This window comes from Canis lupus, chromosome 5, assembly GCF_048164855.1.
Source record: "Canis lupus baileyi chromosome 5, mCanLup2.hap1, whole genome shotgun sequence".
Taxonomy (NCBI): domain Eukaryota; kingdom Metazoa; phylum Chordata; class Mammalia; order Carnivora; family Canidae; genus Canis; species Canis lupus.
In genome coordinates, this window is record NC_132842.1 from 51,357,054 (window position 1) to 51,378,030 (window position 20,977).

The 20,977-nt window shown below is 35.9% G+C and overlaps 1 protein-coding gene across 2 annotated transcripts in view; it reads left to right on the forward strand.

Annotated features, from left to right (window-relative positions):
* The window catches only part of CWC27 (CWC27 spliceosome associated cyclophilin), a 192,181-nt gene that overhangs the window by 27,128 nt on the left and 144,076 nt on the right, over positions 1-20,977 (forward strand). For both annotated transcript variants that reach the window (XM_072826627.1, XM_072826625.1), the window contains exons 8-10: positions 2,803-2,882; positions 4,056-4,089; positions 5,152-5,306. In XM_072826627.1, the coding sequence (XP_072682728.1) occupies positions 2,803-2,882; positions 4,056-4,089; positions 5,152-5,306 (269 nt within the window). The remainder of the gene's footprint in view (positions 1-2,802; positions 2,883-4,055; positions 4,090-5,151; positions 5,307-20,977) is intronic.

Consider the following 20,977-nt stretch of genomic DNA (forward strand, 5'->3'; position numbering starts at 1 on the left):
AGATAGTATAGTTAGATGGATTTATAGCTTATTGAATATTTATGCCCAAAGAGTGCTTCATTGTCAACCTGTGCGTGATTCTTTGAACTAGTAAGTTAAAGTGTAGTAGGAGTACATGTAAATTCTGTACTTTAGTTGAATGCAATCAGCCGAATAGGTATAACACTTAATAGCCCGTAAGCCCTAGTTGAATTATTTAGAGTAGGATCTCTGGAATAAGGAATTTGCATTTTGGGCGACCATATTTGCAGCCTTTTGTTCAATTCAGAACACATTTAGGAAGGAAGGAAGGAAAGGAAGGAAGGAAGGAAGGAAGGAAGGAAGGAAGGAAGGAAGGAAGGAAGGAGAAAGAGAGAAACTGACAAACTAGATGCATTCAGAGGAAGGGGGGAGGATCATGAGGAGAATGGTGATGAAGCCAAGAACTCCCACTGCCCATGGAGAATGCTTGAGGAATTGGACATACTTTGGAGAAGTAAAAACTACATAAAAATGTGATCTGAGGCTTCAGATGTTTAAAAAGCTTTTATGGAAGATGCCTTCCTTCATTTTGCTTTCTTAAATGATAGTTTTATTCAAATGTCTTTGCTGGTTTAAAGTTTACTCCTGAATCTTTGTATAATTTAAAAACAGATGTCAGAAAATATTTTTCGAGTGAAAACTTACAATCAGACAAGTAGTTTTCATGAGGCAAGTTAAACGTTAGGTCCATTATAAAAGTATCTCAATAGCTAGATTTAAAAATAGTGATTAAGCTGTGTCACACTGACAGTGATACACATAGTATTTCTCTCACTGTTAGATATGCTAACATTTTTACCTCAAATCCTACACTTTAAGAAAGCTTTTTCTCACTTAGAAAGTTACATTGATAGGCAAATACACCACTTTTGAGAATAAAAAGTAAGAATACTTTGTCTTCTTATTTATTCCAAGAAATTAAAGTTTCACAAAAAGTTGGGATCTGGGGGTAGACATGACATGAAGAATGCTGCAAGGCCTTTTGCACAGAGGTTGTAAGAAGTGTTGGACAGTCTATAAACTGTTTTGCCTCATTAAATTGTACTAAACTTTACTTATCTTTCTAGTTTGTATTTAATTTTAAAAGATGTTAATATACTTATATTCATCTCATATTTCTGCTGTAACTGTAATTTATTACGATAAATTTAGTGGCTTAAAGCAACACAGATTTAATATGTTACAATTCTGGAGGTCAGAGGTTCAAAACAGGTTTCACTAGGCTACATTTTGGGGTATTGGTAGGGCTGCCTTCCTTCTGTAGGCTCTGGGGAGAATCTCTTCCCCTAACTTTTCCAACTTTTAGAGCCTATTTGCATTCCTTGTGGCCCTTTCCTCCATCTTCAAAGTCCTTTCCTCCATCTTCAAAGCCAACAATAACCCACAGAGTCTTTTTTTTTTTTTTAAGATTTTATTTATTTATTCATGAGAAACACAGAGATGTGTGAGAGAGAGGCAGAGACACAGGCAGAGGGAGAAGCAGGCTCCATGCAGGGAGCCTGATGTGGGACTCGATCCCGGGACTCCGGGATTATGCCCTGGGCCGAAGGCAGGGGCTAAACCGTTGAGCCACCCAGGGATCCCCCACAGAGTCTTTCTAAGCTTTATCATTCTGAAACAGACTCTCCTGCCTCCTTATTTCATTTGTAAAGACTTTTGTGATTACATTGGATATACCCTGACAATCCAGGATAATGTCCTCGTCTCAGAATCCTTAATTTACCTGCAAAATCCCTTTTGCCATGTAAGGTAACATATACAAAGGTTTTGAGGACGAGGTGGTAGACATCTTTAGGGGGCCATCATTATACCTACCAATCTCTTTGTATTTAAACTAAACTCTAGTATACATGGTAACAAATTGTTAATAGTTCGTTTTTAGTTCTAAAATGTAGAACTAGGATTGGTTGGATGGTTGGAAATTACACATAGATTATTTTTTCTCTAATTAGAAAACTGTCCAAAAATATAAGACATTTAAAAAGGAGTGATTTTTGTATGTGTCTAAGGTTATAAGCTCCCTTCAAGTGTTGAGACACTGGGTGACTAGTTAGCAGTGAGTCCAAAGAGATTCCTGCTTTGGGTGAGAGACCACATTAAGTGGCCTATAAAATCTTTCTTTTTTAAACTATTAAGCTTTTCTGGTTCTGTGCTAAAGGTTAGAGAATGTAATAGGGCTTTGAGAGAAACAGAATACATGTTTACAGGTAATTCTGTGCAATATCGCAAGTATGTTTGAAAAACAGTTGTGTGTTGGGATTCCTGGGTGGTTCAGTGGTTTGGTACCTGCCTTTGGCCCAGGGCGTGATCCTGGAGTCCCGGGATCGAGTCCCATATCGAGCTCCCTGCGTGGAGCCTGCTTCTCCCTCTGCCTGTGTCTCTGCCTCTCTCTCTCTCTCTCTGTCTCTCATGAATGAATAAATAAAATCTTTAAAAAAAAAAAAAAAGCGGTGTGCATTTACTTCAAATTACTCTTGTATATTTTCTTCTAAGTTTTACTATCTGGGTCAAAGAATTAGTTTAATTTTAGGTAAATCATACTGAAGATTCAGTGTTTGAAAAGGATTTTTTTGGAAGAAAATGTGTTTTTAAAATGTTTTCAATCAATGTGAGAGTTAGCTTCTTATTTATAAAGCTCTAATTTATACTGACAATTTCAGGAACATGTATCTTTTGCTAGCCATATTTTACCAGTACTAGATTTAATGTAAATGTGTTATTTATCCTTTTGAAAGATTTATTTCTTCCTCACTTTTGATTATATCCTACATTTTTTCCCAGAGCATGAAGGGGAAAAGCAAAAGTAGTCATGACTTGCTTAAGGATGATCCCCATCTCAGTTCTGTTCCAGCTGTTGGAAGGTTAGTATGCTACATTATTTTCTGGCTCAGGTATTTTCTTGCCTTTGTAACAAAGTGATCAGTTCTCTCTCTCTCTCTCTCTTTTTCATTTTCTTTTTTGAAAGATTTATTTATTAGAGAGCGTGTGGGGATGGAGAGGGGGCAGAGGGAGAGGGTGAGAGAATCTCAAGTAGACTCCCCACTGCATGCAGAGCCTGGTGTGAGGCTCCATCTCACAACTCTGAGATCATGACCTGAGCAGAAATCAAGAGTCAGATACTTAACGACTAAGCCACCCAGACGCCCTGGTCAGTTCTTTTAAGTCCAATTTTTTTTAAACTCAGACAAAAAACGAAAGCATTTTGGTGATGGAGATAGCAGAGCTTCTAGCCTAAAGGAGGGAAGCACTCTGGCCCTTTCATCTATTTCTGTTGAACTAACTAAATTTAAAATTAACTGCTAAACTTTTAAATCTTGGGATTGTTTGAATAGGAGTTTGCTTTGAAAATTTAATGTTTAATTCAAAGTTGCTTTGTTAACTTTCTCTTTGAAGCATTTTTGTGCCTGTTGGTACGATGGGTAAACAAGTCAGAGTTGAAAGGTTTTGTGTAGAAGTCACTACATTTGAGACCAATTCACTGAGTAGTTATTTCTTACATATTTTAGTAGTTAACAGGAAAGTGTCTGAATTGCTTCTCCTTGCAAAGTGAAGATGTTAAATATAATTACACATGAAATACTGAGCCGGTGTCTCAAAGGGGGATTAAAATGCTATGGCTCTGAGTTTAGCTTATTCTCAAAAATTCTATTTCAAAAAAATCTTTTCTTAATATCCTTGTATTTGAAGGATTTGATTTTTTTCAGCCAGACTACATCAAGCCAACGGAAGAAACTGTTTACTGCAGTACTTTGTTCATAAAAAAGCACCGTTGGTTGTTTGCTTTTTTTCTGTTAATTCTAGTGAATTCATATATGTGCTAATGAAGCATACTTCTTATTCTATTTATAAAAATGACTCTCTTGAAGAATGTTTCTATTTATTCCGCAATGCCATTCTGAAATTGCTATGTTGAAATAGGTTCTTGAACTTTTGATCCCAGCAAAATATTCTAAATGTGAATAATACTAAAATTTCAATAATTTTAGTAGTTTCACTTTGAAGCTAAAATTTATTTGTTTTCACTCTTTTTGTAGTGAAAAAGGTGATGCAGTAGGAGATTCAGCTAAAGTAAGTATTAATTTTAGCATAAATATATTTGAACAATAGAAAATTCAAAATGTTTATAAAAGATTATTTTTTCCTTAAAAGGTAGTGTATGTTACTTTTATAATTATACATTTAAAATTCTGAAAAAAGTCTAAAAATTTGAGAAAGTAAATCATTTATTTCGATTGGAATATTTCCTTCAAGTGTGTGGGTAGATGTGTATTTCCCTAAAAAACTGAAATCTTATATGTATATGAATTTCTAGCCAATTTTTTTCTCCCCCTCACTACTTGAATGCTCAAAATTCAGATATCAATTATTTTTGTTAAAAGTTTAAATGTTGCTACATGGATATCCATTTATCATAGTATTCTTTTATATACACAATTCAGAGGATCCTCCTTCAAGACTGTGGTGATCTTTATTAGTTGTATTGGCTATTAAAGCTGATAGAAAAGACCTGAAGGAGATGAAAGAGCAAGCAATGCAAATATATGGTATATGGGTGTTTAGAGATGGATTGAGCACTAGCTCCAAAGTTGGCTCATGTTCCTGGCCTGGAGCTGTAGGAGACTATGTCAGGGAGGTACCGATTGTAGAGGGTTGTGAGTGAGTTGGTGATTCACTGAACGATTCTGAGAAGAGGAGTAACTGGTATGACGGGGAAGATAGGAAGGAATCTCAGCTTTCTACCTCGTCCTCATCTACATGAATTAATCTCTGGTTCAGGTCAGTATGCTGGCAAACTGCCTACAGAAGCCACTTTTCCCACTGGGAAAGAATAGAAATGTAGATAGACAATATCCTGGGTGACACACAGGGAGCACAGCCCATGCTGCACAGAGGGACTCTGGGTGAAGTAAGCAAACACCTCTTACTCAGGTATCCCCTACTTACATAATTGGCTTAGAGCAGACCCCAGGAGTATTCCCACCTGGAACAGATTCTTTAAGCCCTCACTAATTCAAGACAAAACAAAAGGCAAAACTGGCCTAGCCTGCAATAAGGAGAGTCTGAAATGGGTCTCTGGAAGTGTAAAGAGAGATGGGATGCCTGGCAAATACTCCATTTCAATTTCTACAGGACGGAGAATGTGAAGGTGCAGAGCATGATGAATATCTTGATGGTGATGAGAAGAATCTGATGAGGGAAAGAATTGCAAAAAAGTTAAAAAAGGACCCTAGTGGAAATGTTAAGTCAGCTGGAGAGGGAGAAGTGAAGAAATCAGTTAGCCGCAGGTGAGTCAATTACTGTGCTTCTAGGTATCAGTTTGTCTTTTTATACTTCACTTCAAATTAGCATCGAGTCCTCTATTCAACTTATTTTTTTAAACACTATTTTCATAATGTTTGATATGTATACTATTTGTGTGTTAGCCTGTTTGGAGGCCTCAAACAGACCAGTTTTAAAGTATTTATAGCACTGGTCCTATGAGTCAAATTCTACTTCATCTCTCTCTAAATCTCTTTTTTAAAAGCCTCTATAAATTTTTATATGTGGGGTAAACAATATGTTAGACGTGGAATGCTATGTTTGTTTAATGCCAATATGAACAGTAATGTAGAGAATGAAAAGAGAAGCCCTCAGATTTAGGTAAAATTTGTCAAAACTGGTTATGAAAGTGTGTGGGGGGGTCTGAAAACATTCTTAAGTATCTTTTCAAGTCTGATTTATACTGTATACCTCTCCTAATCTCAGTGGTATCATAAAAGAAATTTAAGTGTATGTCTGGTGATAAAGAGTTGTTGAGTTTGTGACTCTTGAAATTTAACTTAATTGAAATACTCTCCTTTATGATTTTATTATTACAACCTTATGGTATACATTTTAAATAATATTGCTTTAAAAAATGTTTTCAGGGCACCTGGGTCGCTCAGTTAAGTGTCTGACTTCGGCTGAGGTCATGATCTTGGGGTCCTGGGATGGAGCCCAGTGTTGGGTTCCCTGCTCAGCAGGGAGTCAGCTTCTCCCTCTCCCTCTGCCCTTCCCCTCCCAGCTCCTGTGTGCACTCTCTTTCTCTCTGTAATAAATAAATGAAATCTTTAAAAATATTTTTTCTTTGGATCACCTACATTTGGAGGTAATAATAGACATTACTACATGTAAATAATATTTTTTCATCTGTTTCTCAACTTCATATAGAAAACTTAAAAGAAAAAAACTTTAAAAAAATATATTTCCATGTTGTCATTGCTTTGGTCCCCCAATTTTATCCTTTATGTAACCAGAAAAGTAATTCCCAGAAGTGTCCACTGATGTTAAAAACTTTTATATTCAGAAATAATATTTAAGTATAGTAGATTAACTTTGGGCCACTATTGACAATATTTAGTGCTACACATCACATCAGCTCAGTAACTTTAAGTCAGATCACATATACATTCAATATTTTCTCTCTCTGGTTTAAGACATGCACTTTGTGATTTTTAACAACTATGAATTTTTTAAAGATTAGCTTTATAATGTTGCAAAAAATACAGTTTTAAGTTTTTTAAAAAGGTTTATTTATTTTTAGAAGGAGAAAGCACACATGAACGGGGGTGGGGGCAGGAGCAGAGGGAGAAGGAGAGAGAGAATCTCAAACAGCTCCACCTGAGCATAGAGCCTGTTGCAGGGCTCCATCTCAAAACCCTGAGATTATGACCTGAGCTGAAACCCAAGAGTCAGATGATCAACAGGCACCCCCATTTTGAGTTTTTAATAAATGAAACAAATAGTTGTTATATTTAAGTGCTTAAGTCATCAATTTTACTATCTTATTGATTTTAATCGTTTCCAATACTTATATACCCTGTAATCTGTATAACTTATAATTTAGCAGAGCTGAATTTTCTTTTTTTTTTTTTTTTTAAAGATTTTATCTATTCATGAGAGACACGGAGAGAGAAAGAGAGACAGACAGACAGACACACACACACACACACACACACAGCCAGAAGGAGAAGCAGGTTCCATGCAGGGAGCCCAACGTGTGGGACTCAATCCCGGGCCTCCAGGATCAGGCCCTGGGCTGAAGGAGGCGCTAAACCGCTGAGCCACCCGGGCTGCCCTGAATTTTCTTTAAGAACTAAATAGAACAGATGTGAGGGCTATCTGGCTTGACATCTGTCACCCCATTGATCACCAGGGTTGATTCAGCTGATCTGGCTGGCTAGGCGGGTGTCCCCTTCCTCACCGTTCCATGTGTGTCCCTCCTGAAGCTGCACACTCAGTCGAAGAGGATGACCGTCCCCGATAGAGGAGGACCATTCTTCAGTCAAGGGTATACGAGTAGCTGCACTCCCCTGCTAGAACCTAACAAGCTTTCAAGTTCTGTTTGCAGGAGAGTGTAGAGTAGTCAAGCTTCCAAGACTCCAGATGCATCCAAATGAGGTGCTGCATATGGCAGTCTGCCTTTGTTTAAAACAAAACAACTAAAGCTTATTTGGTAAAATTTGCCCTAATAAATGGTGAAAACACCAAAACACCTATTTTTTTTTTAAGATTTATTTATTTATTTGAGAGAGAGAACATATGCACATGAGTTGGGGAAGAGGCATAGAGAGAGGGAGAATGAGTATCCCAAGCAGACTCCCTGCTGAGCTGAGAGCCTAACTCGAGTCTCCATCCCAGGACCCTGAGATCATGACCTGTGCCAAAATCAAGAGTTAGGATGCTTAGCCAACTGAGACACCCAGGTGCCCTCCAAAACATCTATTTTTAACTAGATTTTTAACTCTTCCCCCAGATTTTTAGTATTCATATTCTTTCTCCCTCCTTCATCCTACCTCTCCTGCCTACAATCAGAAATAAAAAGAAAAAATGAGAACAGGATAGAGTAGAAAGTACAGAATTTCAAAGGGAAAATAATTTTTCACTCCAACCTAGAAATTTTCATGCTTGTGTCATGACCACTTGAGTGCAAAAAATTCCAAAATTATTAGTGCTTTTGGCATAAAAGCTTAACTCTAGTTCAAGTCTCAAGTTAATTTTACCTTGAAAAACCAGAAAAAATCTCTAAGAATCTTAAAAAATTATAATGGGATAAAAAAAGATAGTTAAATTTAAAGGAATATTACTACTCAGTCTGAGTTGAATTATAAGGGCATAGCTGCCAGCCAGATAGGATGTCCATTCAAATATCCAGCCTTTTCATCTGCATGTGCTAGAAGTAGTCCATTATCCTTCAGTCATTTTCCGATTCAAGCAATGGATTAGCCTACCAGCCCTTTAGGCAAGGAGTATAATTTTACTGAAAATTTGTGGTATTGTTTCTATTGGTAAAGAAACAACTAGACCCTGTTAAAGCTGTTTATCACTTTGGATGTTAAATCTACAAGCAAGGTTGTTGTGTACTTCACATGTAAGCTGGGGATGGTATTTAACAAAATGATTTCAACAAATTTACAGAGTAGAATCTTTTCCTAAGCAGGGAGCCCTGAAATGGTGCTCGATCCTAGGACACTGAGCTGATCCCAGGATGCTGAGCCAAAGGCAGACACTTAACCAATTGAGCCACCGGGTGCCCCGGGTCCCTTTTATCTTTATATCCTGAGTTTAGTCTAATAAGCAGATGGTTCTTAAAGTTTGTGTAATGAGTGGATTAATAAGTGAATGAAAGTTTGTGTAATGAGTGGATTAATAAGTGAATGAATATAAGTGATACATTATGTGATGTATACATGAAATGGTTTTTCATCCTAACTGCCCATTAGATTCACTAGGGAAATGTTCAAAGAAATACTGATGGCTAGGCCCCACTGCCATAGATTCTGAATCATTTGGTCTGAAGTGAAACCCGGACACGTTCTCCTTTTTAACTTTTTAGCTTTTAATTGAAGTATGACATGCATACAGAATTTATTTCACAGTGCATGTATCTTAACTATACAGGTTGCTAAATTTTTACAAACCAAATATACCCATATACCTATCATCCAGATCAAGAAACAGAAAATTCCATCACCCAGAAGTCTCTTTCTTGCCCCATTCTGGTTACTTCTCCCCTCACTGCTTTTCTAACTTCTAAGAACAGATAATAGTTTAGGGTAACAATACTTTGTAAAATCTCCCCAGATATACTAATGTGCCTCCAGGTTTAAGAACTCTACTCCCCACCACAGACATACTCCCTTGATTAATTCTGGGCTAGAGAATAATATAAAAGTGGATTTAAAAAAAATCAGTGTCACCTCAGATAGTTTTTGCAGCCTAATAGTGATAAGACATTTATATCAACTGAATTTAGTTTTAATCTTTGAAAAACATAAAACAGTAGGTATAGTGGGACTCAATTTCATCAGAAATAAAATATGGTATTTGAGTATTTCTGATGTTTTTTTTTTTTTTTTAGAATATGTGCTGCTAAAGACTTAAATCAGTGCCTTTCAATCTTTTCTGTACATTTAGATCACCTGAGAACAGGCCCCACCTCAGACTAAGTCCATCAGAATTTGTGGTATGGGACCTTAAGTTTAAGAAAGTACCCCAGGTTATTCTAATGTGCACTCAAAGTTAATTGTAAGTTTGGGATTATTTGGAGCTGGTCTTTTGAAAAATCTATTTTAAAGTTGATGGTAAAGAATTATTTTTTTGCCTGTAGGTGGAGCTCAACTGCTGCAAGTTAATACTATAAGCCAAATTGAGTTGTCTGCCCTACTATTTTTGAATATCTGTGTATTGATATGTAATAAATAACCAGAGAGTATAATCAGATCTAACAAGCAGACCAAATAGTTAGAAATCAGTGGTTTGTTGTGATGATTATAGTCATTATGGAAATTCGGTCTTTGTGTAACTTTTATGAATGTATTGTGATTACTGTTTTAAATTATTTTCATCAAATCGAAATATAAATAAAAAAATACTAATACATACCCTCAAATTATAATCATCAAACATTTGATAGAAATGTTTCAAGGTTAACTAGAATGTTATTAGTTTTGGTGTTTGAACAGTTTCCCATTTGATCAGCTATATTCTGTTTACCCATCATATTTAGTTGACCTTCTTCATAAAACAACTCTCTTATTTGGTAAAGTTAAGTGGAATTTGTGTTTTAGTTATGACCTGTATTAGTTGACTGAATATGAAATATGATAACACCAGGAATTTAGATATGGATATTGAAGTTGAAATTGAGATTAAAGATCTAATGAGTTGGATTGAACTTTAAATTATGAAGCAAGGAATAATGTAGTTATAAATACCTCCTGAGTATATTCCCTGAAGCCTGGGTGGACACCCACATTAGATGTTGCCAATTTTCCTCTCTCAAGTCTCTCTTTGTTTGGTTTGACATATGTTACTAGGATTTCTTATTTCTCAGGATTTCTAGCCTTCTCAAAAGCATCTGTAACCTTTCTCTCAGGTTGGGGAATCTCTTAGTCTTAATATGATTAGACCTAGGAAGTACAGATTCAAAAAAATAATACAGTATTTAAATTTCAAAAATTTGGAAGATAGTATGCATTTTTAAATTATAGCATCAATTTAAAAGATAATAACAAAGGTTGAAATCCACAGATATTTTAACAATCCTATTTGCACCATTAGAATTTGTCATCTCTAAGAAGTCCCCTTTTCCTTTCATTAGAACATAGAACATTTACAAGCAAGGAGTGCATTAACCATTTAAAGCATTTCTGCTTCCTTTTACCTTCTTTTGCTCTGGGATGTACTGAAGCGAATGGTAAAAAAGAAGAAGAGGAAGAAATGTGAGTTCTATGTAGTGGGTATCTGGTCTCTGAATAAAGAAAATTTGCAGTTAGTATTTCTCTGGTATGGAGTAGTAGTGGTTGAAATACTGTATTTTCAAGAAATATTTGGGTTTGCCAGTAGATATTAGCTTTTGAGCCATCCTAATTTTAACAAAGTTTGCGGTAACTTGTACTAGAACTTGACATTTATTTGTTGATTGATTTTATTTATTCATGAGAGACAGAGAGAGGCAGAGACACAGGCAGAGGAAGCAGGCTCCATGCAAGGAGCCCGATGTGGGACTTGATCCCGGGACTCCAGGATCATGCCCTGGGCCAAATGCAGGCGCTAAACCTCTAAGCCACCCAACTTTTATTTTTTGTATGTTCTTTCCTAAGCAGTCATCCTGTTCTCAAACATGTTACTATTGTTGCCAAACACTGCAAGAACTGCTATGTACCAGACCGTGATAGATTTCAGGAACATGAAAATAAAGGAGAAATGATTTGTCTGCAGACGTTCATAATATAGGGCAAAAATGAGATTATAAACAATTAATTACAATTCAGTATGTCACATGCTCTAAAAGACATGCATGTAAATTATTATGGATATTAAGTAGGCAATATATATTTCTGGAAAAGTTCAACATACCAGGTCAAAAAGAGTTAATGTAAAATTGCCATTTCTGTAAATCAAGAATGGTCAAATATCAGCAATTTCATAAGTCACACCCTAATGCTAATAATATAAACCATTATTTGGAGGCATTATTGGAAGGAAATAACATTTTAGCATTAAGTTCAGCCCTTTAAATTAGTGTTGTATAATCCCCCAGCATAAACTTGATGGTTTATTTTACTGCCTTTACCTATTACATTTAAATTTTTGGAATAGTAACAATTATAAACCATACCATCATTTGGCATTTTTGGCAAGATTCCATTTTTCTTCTGTTTGGGTCTTTATAGCAAAGATTTTTGGATATTCTGAACAAAACTGTTTTGTGGGCTATTTGAAATAAAAAAAAAAAAAAAAAACTTTTAAAATGCCCAGTTAGTTCATTGAGAACCTTAATCCACATCCAAGAAATAACCTTCAAAATAAAACAAACAAAAAAATCCCCAAACTTGAGTTATATATTTAAGAAATACAGCAACCCTACTGTTTTTACAATTATATTTCAAATGGCAGACAGGAAGCAGTGAACTGCACATGTGGGGGAGTTTCTCCTGTCAAAATGGAGGAGAGGTATTTGCATCTATTTAGAATGTATTGATTTCTCTTACCCTTGAGAGTTCTGTTCCATTGATCTGGTAGTATCGATTGTTTTTGGAGAATGGAATTGCACATATGAAATGTAGTGTCAAGATTATGTGCAAAAAACATTCTTTAAGTTATTCAAGCATTTGAGGAAGTGTTCTCTACCCTGGAACAAATCTAGTCATATTGAAGAGTTTTGAGACTCATTGCTTTCTTACTTTCATTGTCTGTACATTGTGAATTCACCTATAAATTAAATTGGCAAGTATTAGGGGCACCTGGTTGGTTTAGTCAGTTAAGTGTCCAACTCTTGGTTTCGGCTCAGGTTATGATCTCAGGGTTCTGAGGTCAGGCTCCATGTTCAGCCTGGAGTCTGCTTAGGATTCTTTCGGTCTTCCCCTCCTTATCCCTCTGCCCCTACCCCTGCTCACATGCACTCTCTCTCAAATAAATAAATAAGTAAAAAAAAAATAAAGATAAATTTGCAAATATAACTTGGATAAAATACAGAACAAAGACGCCACTCAAGACGCAAAGGTCTTTGTTTAGCACAAAGTTAAAAGCACTTGAAGTTACACATGGGCCTGAGGGAGATTTATTATTAGTGATTCTATTTTTTCTCTCTCTAGTTTTCTCTATCCTTTCCCCCTCTAACCATTCAGGGATTTTACCACCTTCCAAGTATGGCTTCACTTAGGCATATTGAGTTTCTCTTTTGTACTACACACTATGCTAGGTCCTAGGATGCTCAGATTAGTAAATCTGAGTTTCTTTACAAGTTGATAAGTGTCTAGTAAAGGGTCACAGTTGAATGAACACATAAAGGCTGTGAGGTATTCATAGGTACCCTAGCCAGACAGTTGTTGTGTTATTCCACAAATATTTCTTGTTCTACGTGTGACTGGACACTTTGCCAAATCAATTTATTACTCTAATTTCATCTCCAAAACAAGGCTACAAGGTATAGTCTGTATTATAACTCTCATTTTAAAAGTAAAGAAAACTAGACTTAAAGAGTTTAAGTGATTTGTATGTAGAAAGTGGCAAAGCTGATCCCGTCCCTTCAGGGATGAGCACTGGATGTTGTATGTTGGCAAATCAAACTTCAATAAAAAAGAAAGAAAGAAAGCAAGTGGCAAAGCTGGTCCTTGAACCTGCAATGGTCTGACACCTCTCTGGAGCCCAGAGAAGGGTGGGCCAGGGCCAGCTCACACGTGTCCAGCTGAAGTGAAACTCTCTCACGGAATGTCTCTAGCAAAGGTATGAGATCATGTTAGAAATATTATTCTATATAAGTGCAGGGGATAGATTGGAGGAAGGAGACTGAAACAGAAAGACACATTAGCAGATTAGTATATTAGTCCAAGGGAGAGGTAATCAGAGTCTAAGTCACTAGTATCTATGGGGATGGATTTCGAGATAATGAGAAGGTAATAGATTTGAATATAAGAGACCTAAAGGAAAAAGTTATACCTAGGTTTCTGGTTTAGATTCCTTGGCTGAGTGGTGGTGAGTATTGGGATAGAAATTCTGGGTGTTCTTAGTACTCCCCTCTGCCATTTTTGTCCTTTTAGTCCTTCCTGATATTCTTCAGTGTCCTACATACAAACATACTGAACTGCTTCCTTTTTTAGTCAGCTGAAGTTAAGTTATGCTATAGTAACAAAGAATCTCCAAATCTTACTGGGTTAAAATAATGTTTGTTCTCTCGCTCTGGCTACATCCTGGCAAGATGGGTGGGTGGACTCCACATCACTTACATTCAGAGGCCCAGGATGAAGGAGAAGCCTTTTGCCAAGAGGCACAGGAGAGGGAGAAGAGTGATGATGGAATCATCATATACTAGTTCTTAAAGCTTCTGCTTAAGACGTGGCGTCCATCACCTCACCATTTCATTGGTGAAAGCAAGTGATGTGGCCAAGCTTAGTGTTTCTATGGTTAAGTATAAACCTCTCACAAGAAGGAGCAGTGAATGCTTAGAAATAGTAATGTAATCTCCTCCAGGCTTTGCTTTAATCAGGAATAGTATAAATACTCATGACTGTGTAATAAATTTAGCCATCATCTTCCTGGTAGACAGGACAAAAAGAGACATAATAAACATTACTTGATTGCCATTATCTGAATTTTAGGAAGGAGGATATCAATTCCTAATTATCACCTACTTTTAAAATGTATAAAATCTAGAGGAAATGTTCTCTTATCCATCTTTTCACAAGGGGTGAAGAAGAACACAATGGCAATCTTCCACAAGTTTCACAGAAGACGCAGAAACCCTTCATATGCACGTAACATTAAATCATAAATATCTTATGAGATATGTTAAGGATCCTCTGGTTGTGGGGAACAGAAACCCACTCAAAAAAACTCAAATTTTTCTATAAAGGGATTTTACTTATAAAGTAAACTGAAGGGATTTCTGTATAAAGGAATAGAGGAGTTGCACAGAATCCAGATAAAAGAATTGTGTACAGGCCTGACAGGAAGCGAAGTTGTCAGAAACTTATATTACCTCTCCTTCTGCAGCCCCAGCTCTTTTTCTTTGTTCATTTGTTCTGTTACCTTCTATAATCTGATGTTTTCTCCGTAGGGCTCTAGCCTGTTGTCTCCTGAAGTTCAGCCCTTCAGAAGTAAATTGACTTTAATTCTGTGTCCCAAAGCCTGACTCTCCAGAGAAAGAATCTTACTGGCTTAGTTTGGGTTAACTATCCATTCAATTATGACATTGGAGAGGACAGTGATGGTGGAGGGGCTCTTAGAAAGCCATGAGATATGTCAGTATGATAGAGATGGCTTCTCCCTCCATTAACCACTTCCCTTCTTATTTAGTAATGAGAACCCAGATATTTAGCTGGACTCATACCTGCCTCATTAAAGGACATTCACCAAACTCCTTTGTAGCAAGGCAAGGCCTTGTGAACAAATTCTGGCTAATGAGAGAAACAGAGGCATATCAGAGTTTCAGGCAGTCTTTTCTAAAGGAAAGAGGGAAGGGGCTAGCCTTGGTAGAACAGGGAGGTTGAAAGATCCTGGGTGCTTAAAGACCTCATGGAGCTATGATTCTAGCTTGGATTTCCTAGCTGGAGTTGACCCGTTGAAATAACCTTCAAGTTATTTATGCCACGTTATTTGGAGTTTCCATTAAGTGTAACAGAACCTAAATCTAACTGATACAGTAAGGCTATTTCTTTCAGGGCTCTAAGTAGAGAAGGTTCTCTAAGGTGGGCATGTGGGTAGAGAGGAAATGAATAGCTGTTTCGTTAGTTTTAATAGCTTTCTTAGTTGGTTTCCTTGTTGTTCCTGGCAGAGAATCATATTAATTATTAACACCCAACATCTTCCCTGCTCTTCTCACTTTTGGCTGATGACCTGGCTTCTCATTTTATTATGAAAACAGAAGTAGTTAGAGAAATGCCTTATTTTCCCACCAACCATTTCAGATGTATCCATTGCATCTGAATTCATATGCTTCTGGCAAAGGCAACCCCTTTACTCTGTGCTCTTGGTCTTCATATCCTTAATTTTTTTTTTTTTTACACACTTTGGCCAACCTGTTATCCGCTTTACTCTTATGGCTCACTTCAAATGTGGCATATTGTCCTTCTTGTTTCACACCGAGCTCATTCTTTTCTCAGGCCTCTGCACTTTGGGTTATCTCAGCTTGAAAGTTTCCTCTCTGAGATCGTCAGTAACCATTCCTTCCCTCCATGCAGTTCTTTGCTCAGACATTATCTTTTCAGACCACACTATTTAAAATAATTCCCTCCCTGCCTACCAGGGGTACATATCCAAATAACCTGAAGACAAATTTTAAAAATTTGTTTGGCTTTTACAAAATGGATAACCTGGGATCTACACCCCTGAGAAAAAAAAACACAAAACAAACAAAAAAATCCATCAGTAGTGCTAGGATGTGATTTGCTCATAGTTTTTGTAGCCAAATAGTTAGTGATAGAAATATACACATTACTTATCTTTTCCTATATGTTGCAGTGTAGGCGAATAAAGGTAAATAAGGTTAAAAGTTAAGTTTAATCCAGATTATCTGTCTTTTTTGAAGCTGGGCTCAGATATTTGCAGAAGACAAGGTTGCTCTGTTGTAGGGAGACAAAGTAAGAGGGTCTCTTCACCCAGCCAAAATCAGTTTTCTACAAGTTCTATAACTTCTTTAAGAACCATTGCCAGAATATTTCATCAACATTAATCTAAATGAGTGGATTTTATTCTATTTTGTTCACCTTATTGAATCTTTGCCTTTATTTAAGCTTGTCTTTTAAAAAGTAAACACAATATAAACTATTCAGTAATGACTTACTTTGAAGAGGAATCTCACAGAATTCATTACAGTTCTTTCCTTTCTGCCAACTTTGATACTTTAATAATATTTGATATCTATTCTCTCCTTAGCCTTTATTGTTTAGATACTGCTACACCACGTGTATTAGTTCATTCAGTATATTTGTGTATTCATGTTGATTTCAATGTGTTTACTTATGTAAATGCGCCTATGTGAGTGTTAAACCTTAACTAGTATTTCCATTATTATTTTGAAGTCTACCAGTGGCTTACTCGATTTTTAATATAATTCTGTATTTGATTTATAATTCTTCTACACACTTAAATTTTTGTTTTATTTTAAAGACCTTAATACATTTTTCTGGTATTGCTAATTTTATCATGTCAACTAGTCTGACTGGTTTAATTCTTCTTTAAAAAATTATTTTGTTTAAACAGTCTCAAATTTATTATGATAATGGGTAGATTTCTGTTCCTACTGAAAAGTACTTTTCTTATGGTCAAAGACGGATACCAATTGACATATGAGCTTAAGTACCAAATCCTTTCTCTTTAATTTGTATTTTCAGTTGACACACACACAGTCAACAGACAGGAAGTTAGATTTGTTCTTTGCTGTATATTTGATTTTCTGGATTCTGTGAAAAAGAATGTTTTCTTAACTATGAAAATTACATATAATGACTTTCTTTTTGGGTAGGCATTTACTTTTTTAGTCTTATTAATCATTACAAATCACTAGAAAATTTCTGGATATGCTTATTTGTTCATAATATTAACAATAACTTGAAATAATTTTAAAGGCAGTCTTTGTCAGAGGGAATTAAAAAGAAAATTCCTTGGGTTGGCATCAGAGAGTTTAGAAAGGTACCATGTAGACCTCATACAAACTCTAGAGTGTTGTAGTCTTTGTATTTTATATCTTGCTGCTATATGATAAGAGTCAGTTTTAGGTATAGTGTGTAGGTACTTACCCAGTCACCTAGACTAATGGATATATAGCTGACCCGTGGAAGTACATTTAGTGTGATAGAAGGTACAAGTGTCTAATCCTGATGCTGCTGGAGAGTGGCTCAGAAATTGAAAGCTAGGATAACATCGCAAAGTTATTCACCAACCATAATTGTTTGGCTTTATGCTCATTATTATATTTTCAGGATTTACCAGTAGTCCAGTGAAGTTTTAAAAATTATGTTTTCTTCATTTTATTGTTTTAGCCTATGCTGTACATTATGGGAAAAATTTTGGAACAAAATGTTTACATTTTAGTAGATACTTAAAGGTTTTGCTCATAGCTTTTGTAGCAAATGAATTAGTGAGGAAAATACACGTATTACTTAACCTTTTCCTGTATGTTGGGAGCAGAAGTAAATTAAGGTAAATAGGTTAAAACGCAAGTCTGGATCTAGATTACCTGTCTTTTCCAATGCTAGGCCTGGATGTTTGCAGAAGACAAGGTTACCTATTCTAGAAAGATAAAGTGAGAGGGAGTCCTTTCTTCTAACCAAACTACCTTTACTTCCAAGCTGTGCCAGTGAATAGCAACAACAATTTTAAGTAGTAATAAAGGGTCATTAACAGCTGTTATAGTACCTAAACACAGCCTGCAACAAAAATTAAACACCTAAGAGCCTGGCCTCCTGAGGATGGTTACAACCTAAAGATGGTGGGACTGCAGCATCACCATTTTGGTTGTTCGGTGCTATGGCTATAAGATGGAAGGATATTTGTGTTGCCTTAATTCATGGACTCTTAAGATAACAGATAACCTTTTACAATGTATGAAAGCTATTAACTCAAAATAATTTTCGTAAAACACTGATGAAATACTGCTTATTCCAACAAAAAAGCAAGAGAGAAATGTATGAGAAGATTAATTTTAGTTTGTTCTTGATAAAAATTTTTAAAGTAGCATTTGAAGGGTGTTTATAAGTTCATATGTATATGTATCTTTGAATTGTTCTTTTTTAAAACACTGTAGCTACAGAATTTTAGATTAAGACCTGGCACCTAAACCAGGTTAAAATAAAATGCAAACAACCTCTCTACAAAGCTATAAATCTGACATGGAAATAGATTATACCAAAGGGATTCACCTCATATGGGCTTTTTAAGGTTGAAAACTTAGTTTCTAAGCAGAGCAGTTGCCTAGCTTTCGAATATCACTGCATTTTTTTTCCTGCTTCATATTAGGTTGTTTACTTTTTGTTGTTGTTACATTTCTGTTTCTGATTCTTAGAACAGAAAGCAGTCCTTATTTGGAGCTATGATACCTGGAACTAGGTGTACTTAAGTATATGTTATTTACAAAAACCTATAGCATTACGTACCTATTAAGTCTTAGAGGTGGAAAGAAGAGATGGCTACTGGGTAGAGAGAGAGAGATCAATAGAAGAGAATACAGGGCCCAGAAATAGACCCACACATACGCAAATATAATGAACTGATTTTTGACAAAAGTGCAAAGACAGTTTGATTAGAAATGATAATCTTTTAGAGCAATTGAGAGTCTGCAAAAAAACTGAACGTTGACACCTACCTCACACTTTATACAAAAATTAACTTACAGGGATCATGAACTTAAAAGTAAAACTATTAACCTTCTAAAAGAAAACATAGGAGAAAATCTTTATGAACTTGGGTATGCTAATGAGTTTTTAGACACAAAAAGAAGTCTGATAAATTGAACTTTATCAAAATTAAAAGAACTTTGGCTCTGCTAAAGATGCTTTTAAGGGATGAAAAGATAAGACACAGACTGGGCAGCAATACTTGCAAGTTACATATCTGGTAAGAGACTTGTATCCAGAATATATAAAGAATTCGGAAAACTCAACACTAAAAAACAAACCCATTTGAGAAACAGACAAAAGATCCAAACAGATATTTCACCAAAGATACATGAGGCAAGCACTATATGAAAATGTTATATGTACATCCTTGCCAAAATGGACCACTACTGTAAGCAAGGATTTAAAATTTGTAGTATTATTTACTTCACATTTTAGTATTCAGTAAATAAGGAGCTAGAAGATAACAAAAGTTAAAGCCTATCTGTTTTTCAATCTGGAACTTGACTAACTCTACCTACAAGGCACCTAGACCTTAGATTCTAATACTGGCTCTTAGTTTTATATTTTACACAAAATATTAGAGTTGTCCACCAATGCACAGAAACAGAGCAGTTTTGCAGAGAGAATAGGGGAAGAATGGTGAGGCTAGACTGCTTTCTAATCTTCCTTTAGTTGTATTTGCAATATTCATTTTACCCAGGATTACTCTCCAAGCAATGGACAATCCAGGATTTAAACACAGATATATTTGACTTAACTGCCATACTATATACCTCCCTTGAGATGAGCCATAAAGAATGGGATATTAGAATGGTGGGTCAGGATGCAGACCAAGGGATTGGTGAGAATTTGATATCCTGATAAGTGTGGTAACTTATATACAAATGGTTGCACATCTGTAGGAATTGAGGTAGAAAATATTAGAGGAATAAACTGGAGCCAATCAAGATGGGCCTTGTATGGCATACTTAAACCGGACTTTGTTCTTCAGATGGTGGGAAACAATATAAAAGGTTTAAAATTGGAAAGTGACATGATTAGCTTTTTGTCTTAGAGGGATCATTGTGGTAGTAACATGGAAAATAAACTGCGAAGAGCCAAGACTAGAGGTTGAGGAGACCGACTGGAAGACTGCTTTAATAGTCCAAGTCCAGGTAAGATATAATGAAAACCCCAACCAAGACAGTTGCAAGGAGATTTGCATTTAGGAAACATTTTTCCAAACATCTACAATATGCATGTGGTAGATAGAAAGATAAAGATACTCCCTTTGCCTACAAAAATGTTTGCTCTCAGCTGAGCCAGACAGTATAGCTGTCTTGTACACAATGAACTCTGTATAAAGCAGAGGTTCAGAGAAAGTCCAGCAGCTTCATGGAGGAGGGACAGATTAATTTTGACTTTAGGGATCAGGAAGTCTGCATGTATGCAAAGTAGATAGCATTAATGCTAGGCCTTGAGGAAGGAGTAGAGTTTGAATAAGAGGAAATGGGTGGGAAAGGGAATTTCCAGTAGAGGAAATGGAGAAAAGCCCAGAGTGTATTTGAGGAACAATCTGTTGTGACTAGAGGAGAGGATATAGTTGGAAATAAAGATGGAAAGATAGGGTTGGGACCAGATCATGAGGTACCTTCCAGGAGAGTAAAGTGCAAATATAACTCATTTTGCTTGATTTATGTGTTAATGCAAATGTACAGAAAAACATAGATCAACTTCTTTTTTTTTTACCTACTCTAGGTAAACCAGTTTGAAAGATTAAAAGTTGGGTGAATATTGGATTCCTACATTTTTGGACAGGAGATCTATGAGTAGGAAGGTTTAGTGAGATTACTATATTAGAGAATTATGTTTATTTTAGTTTTTATAATTTGAAAGTGAACACTAAATCCCTGTAGTAAATGAGGTGGTAGTTTAGGGAGAGGAATGAATCTACCTAGTGACAATATGAAAACAAATTTTATTTCTAGCACTTTGACAAAAATCTTACGTGTATAATTAACATTAAATAACAGCTGTGATTTATAAAAGTTTAGATTCTGATTTCACAATCATTACTCTAAATGAGAACTGAACAAATAGCATTTCTGAATGTTTCTTCA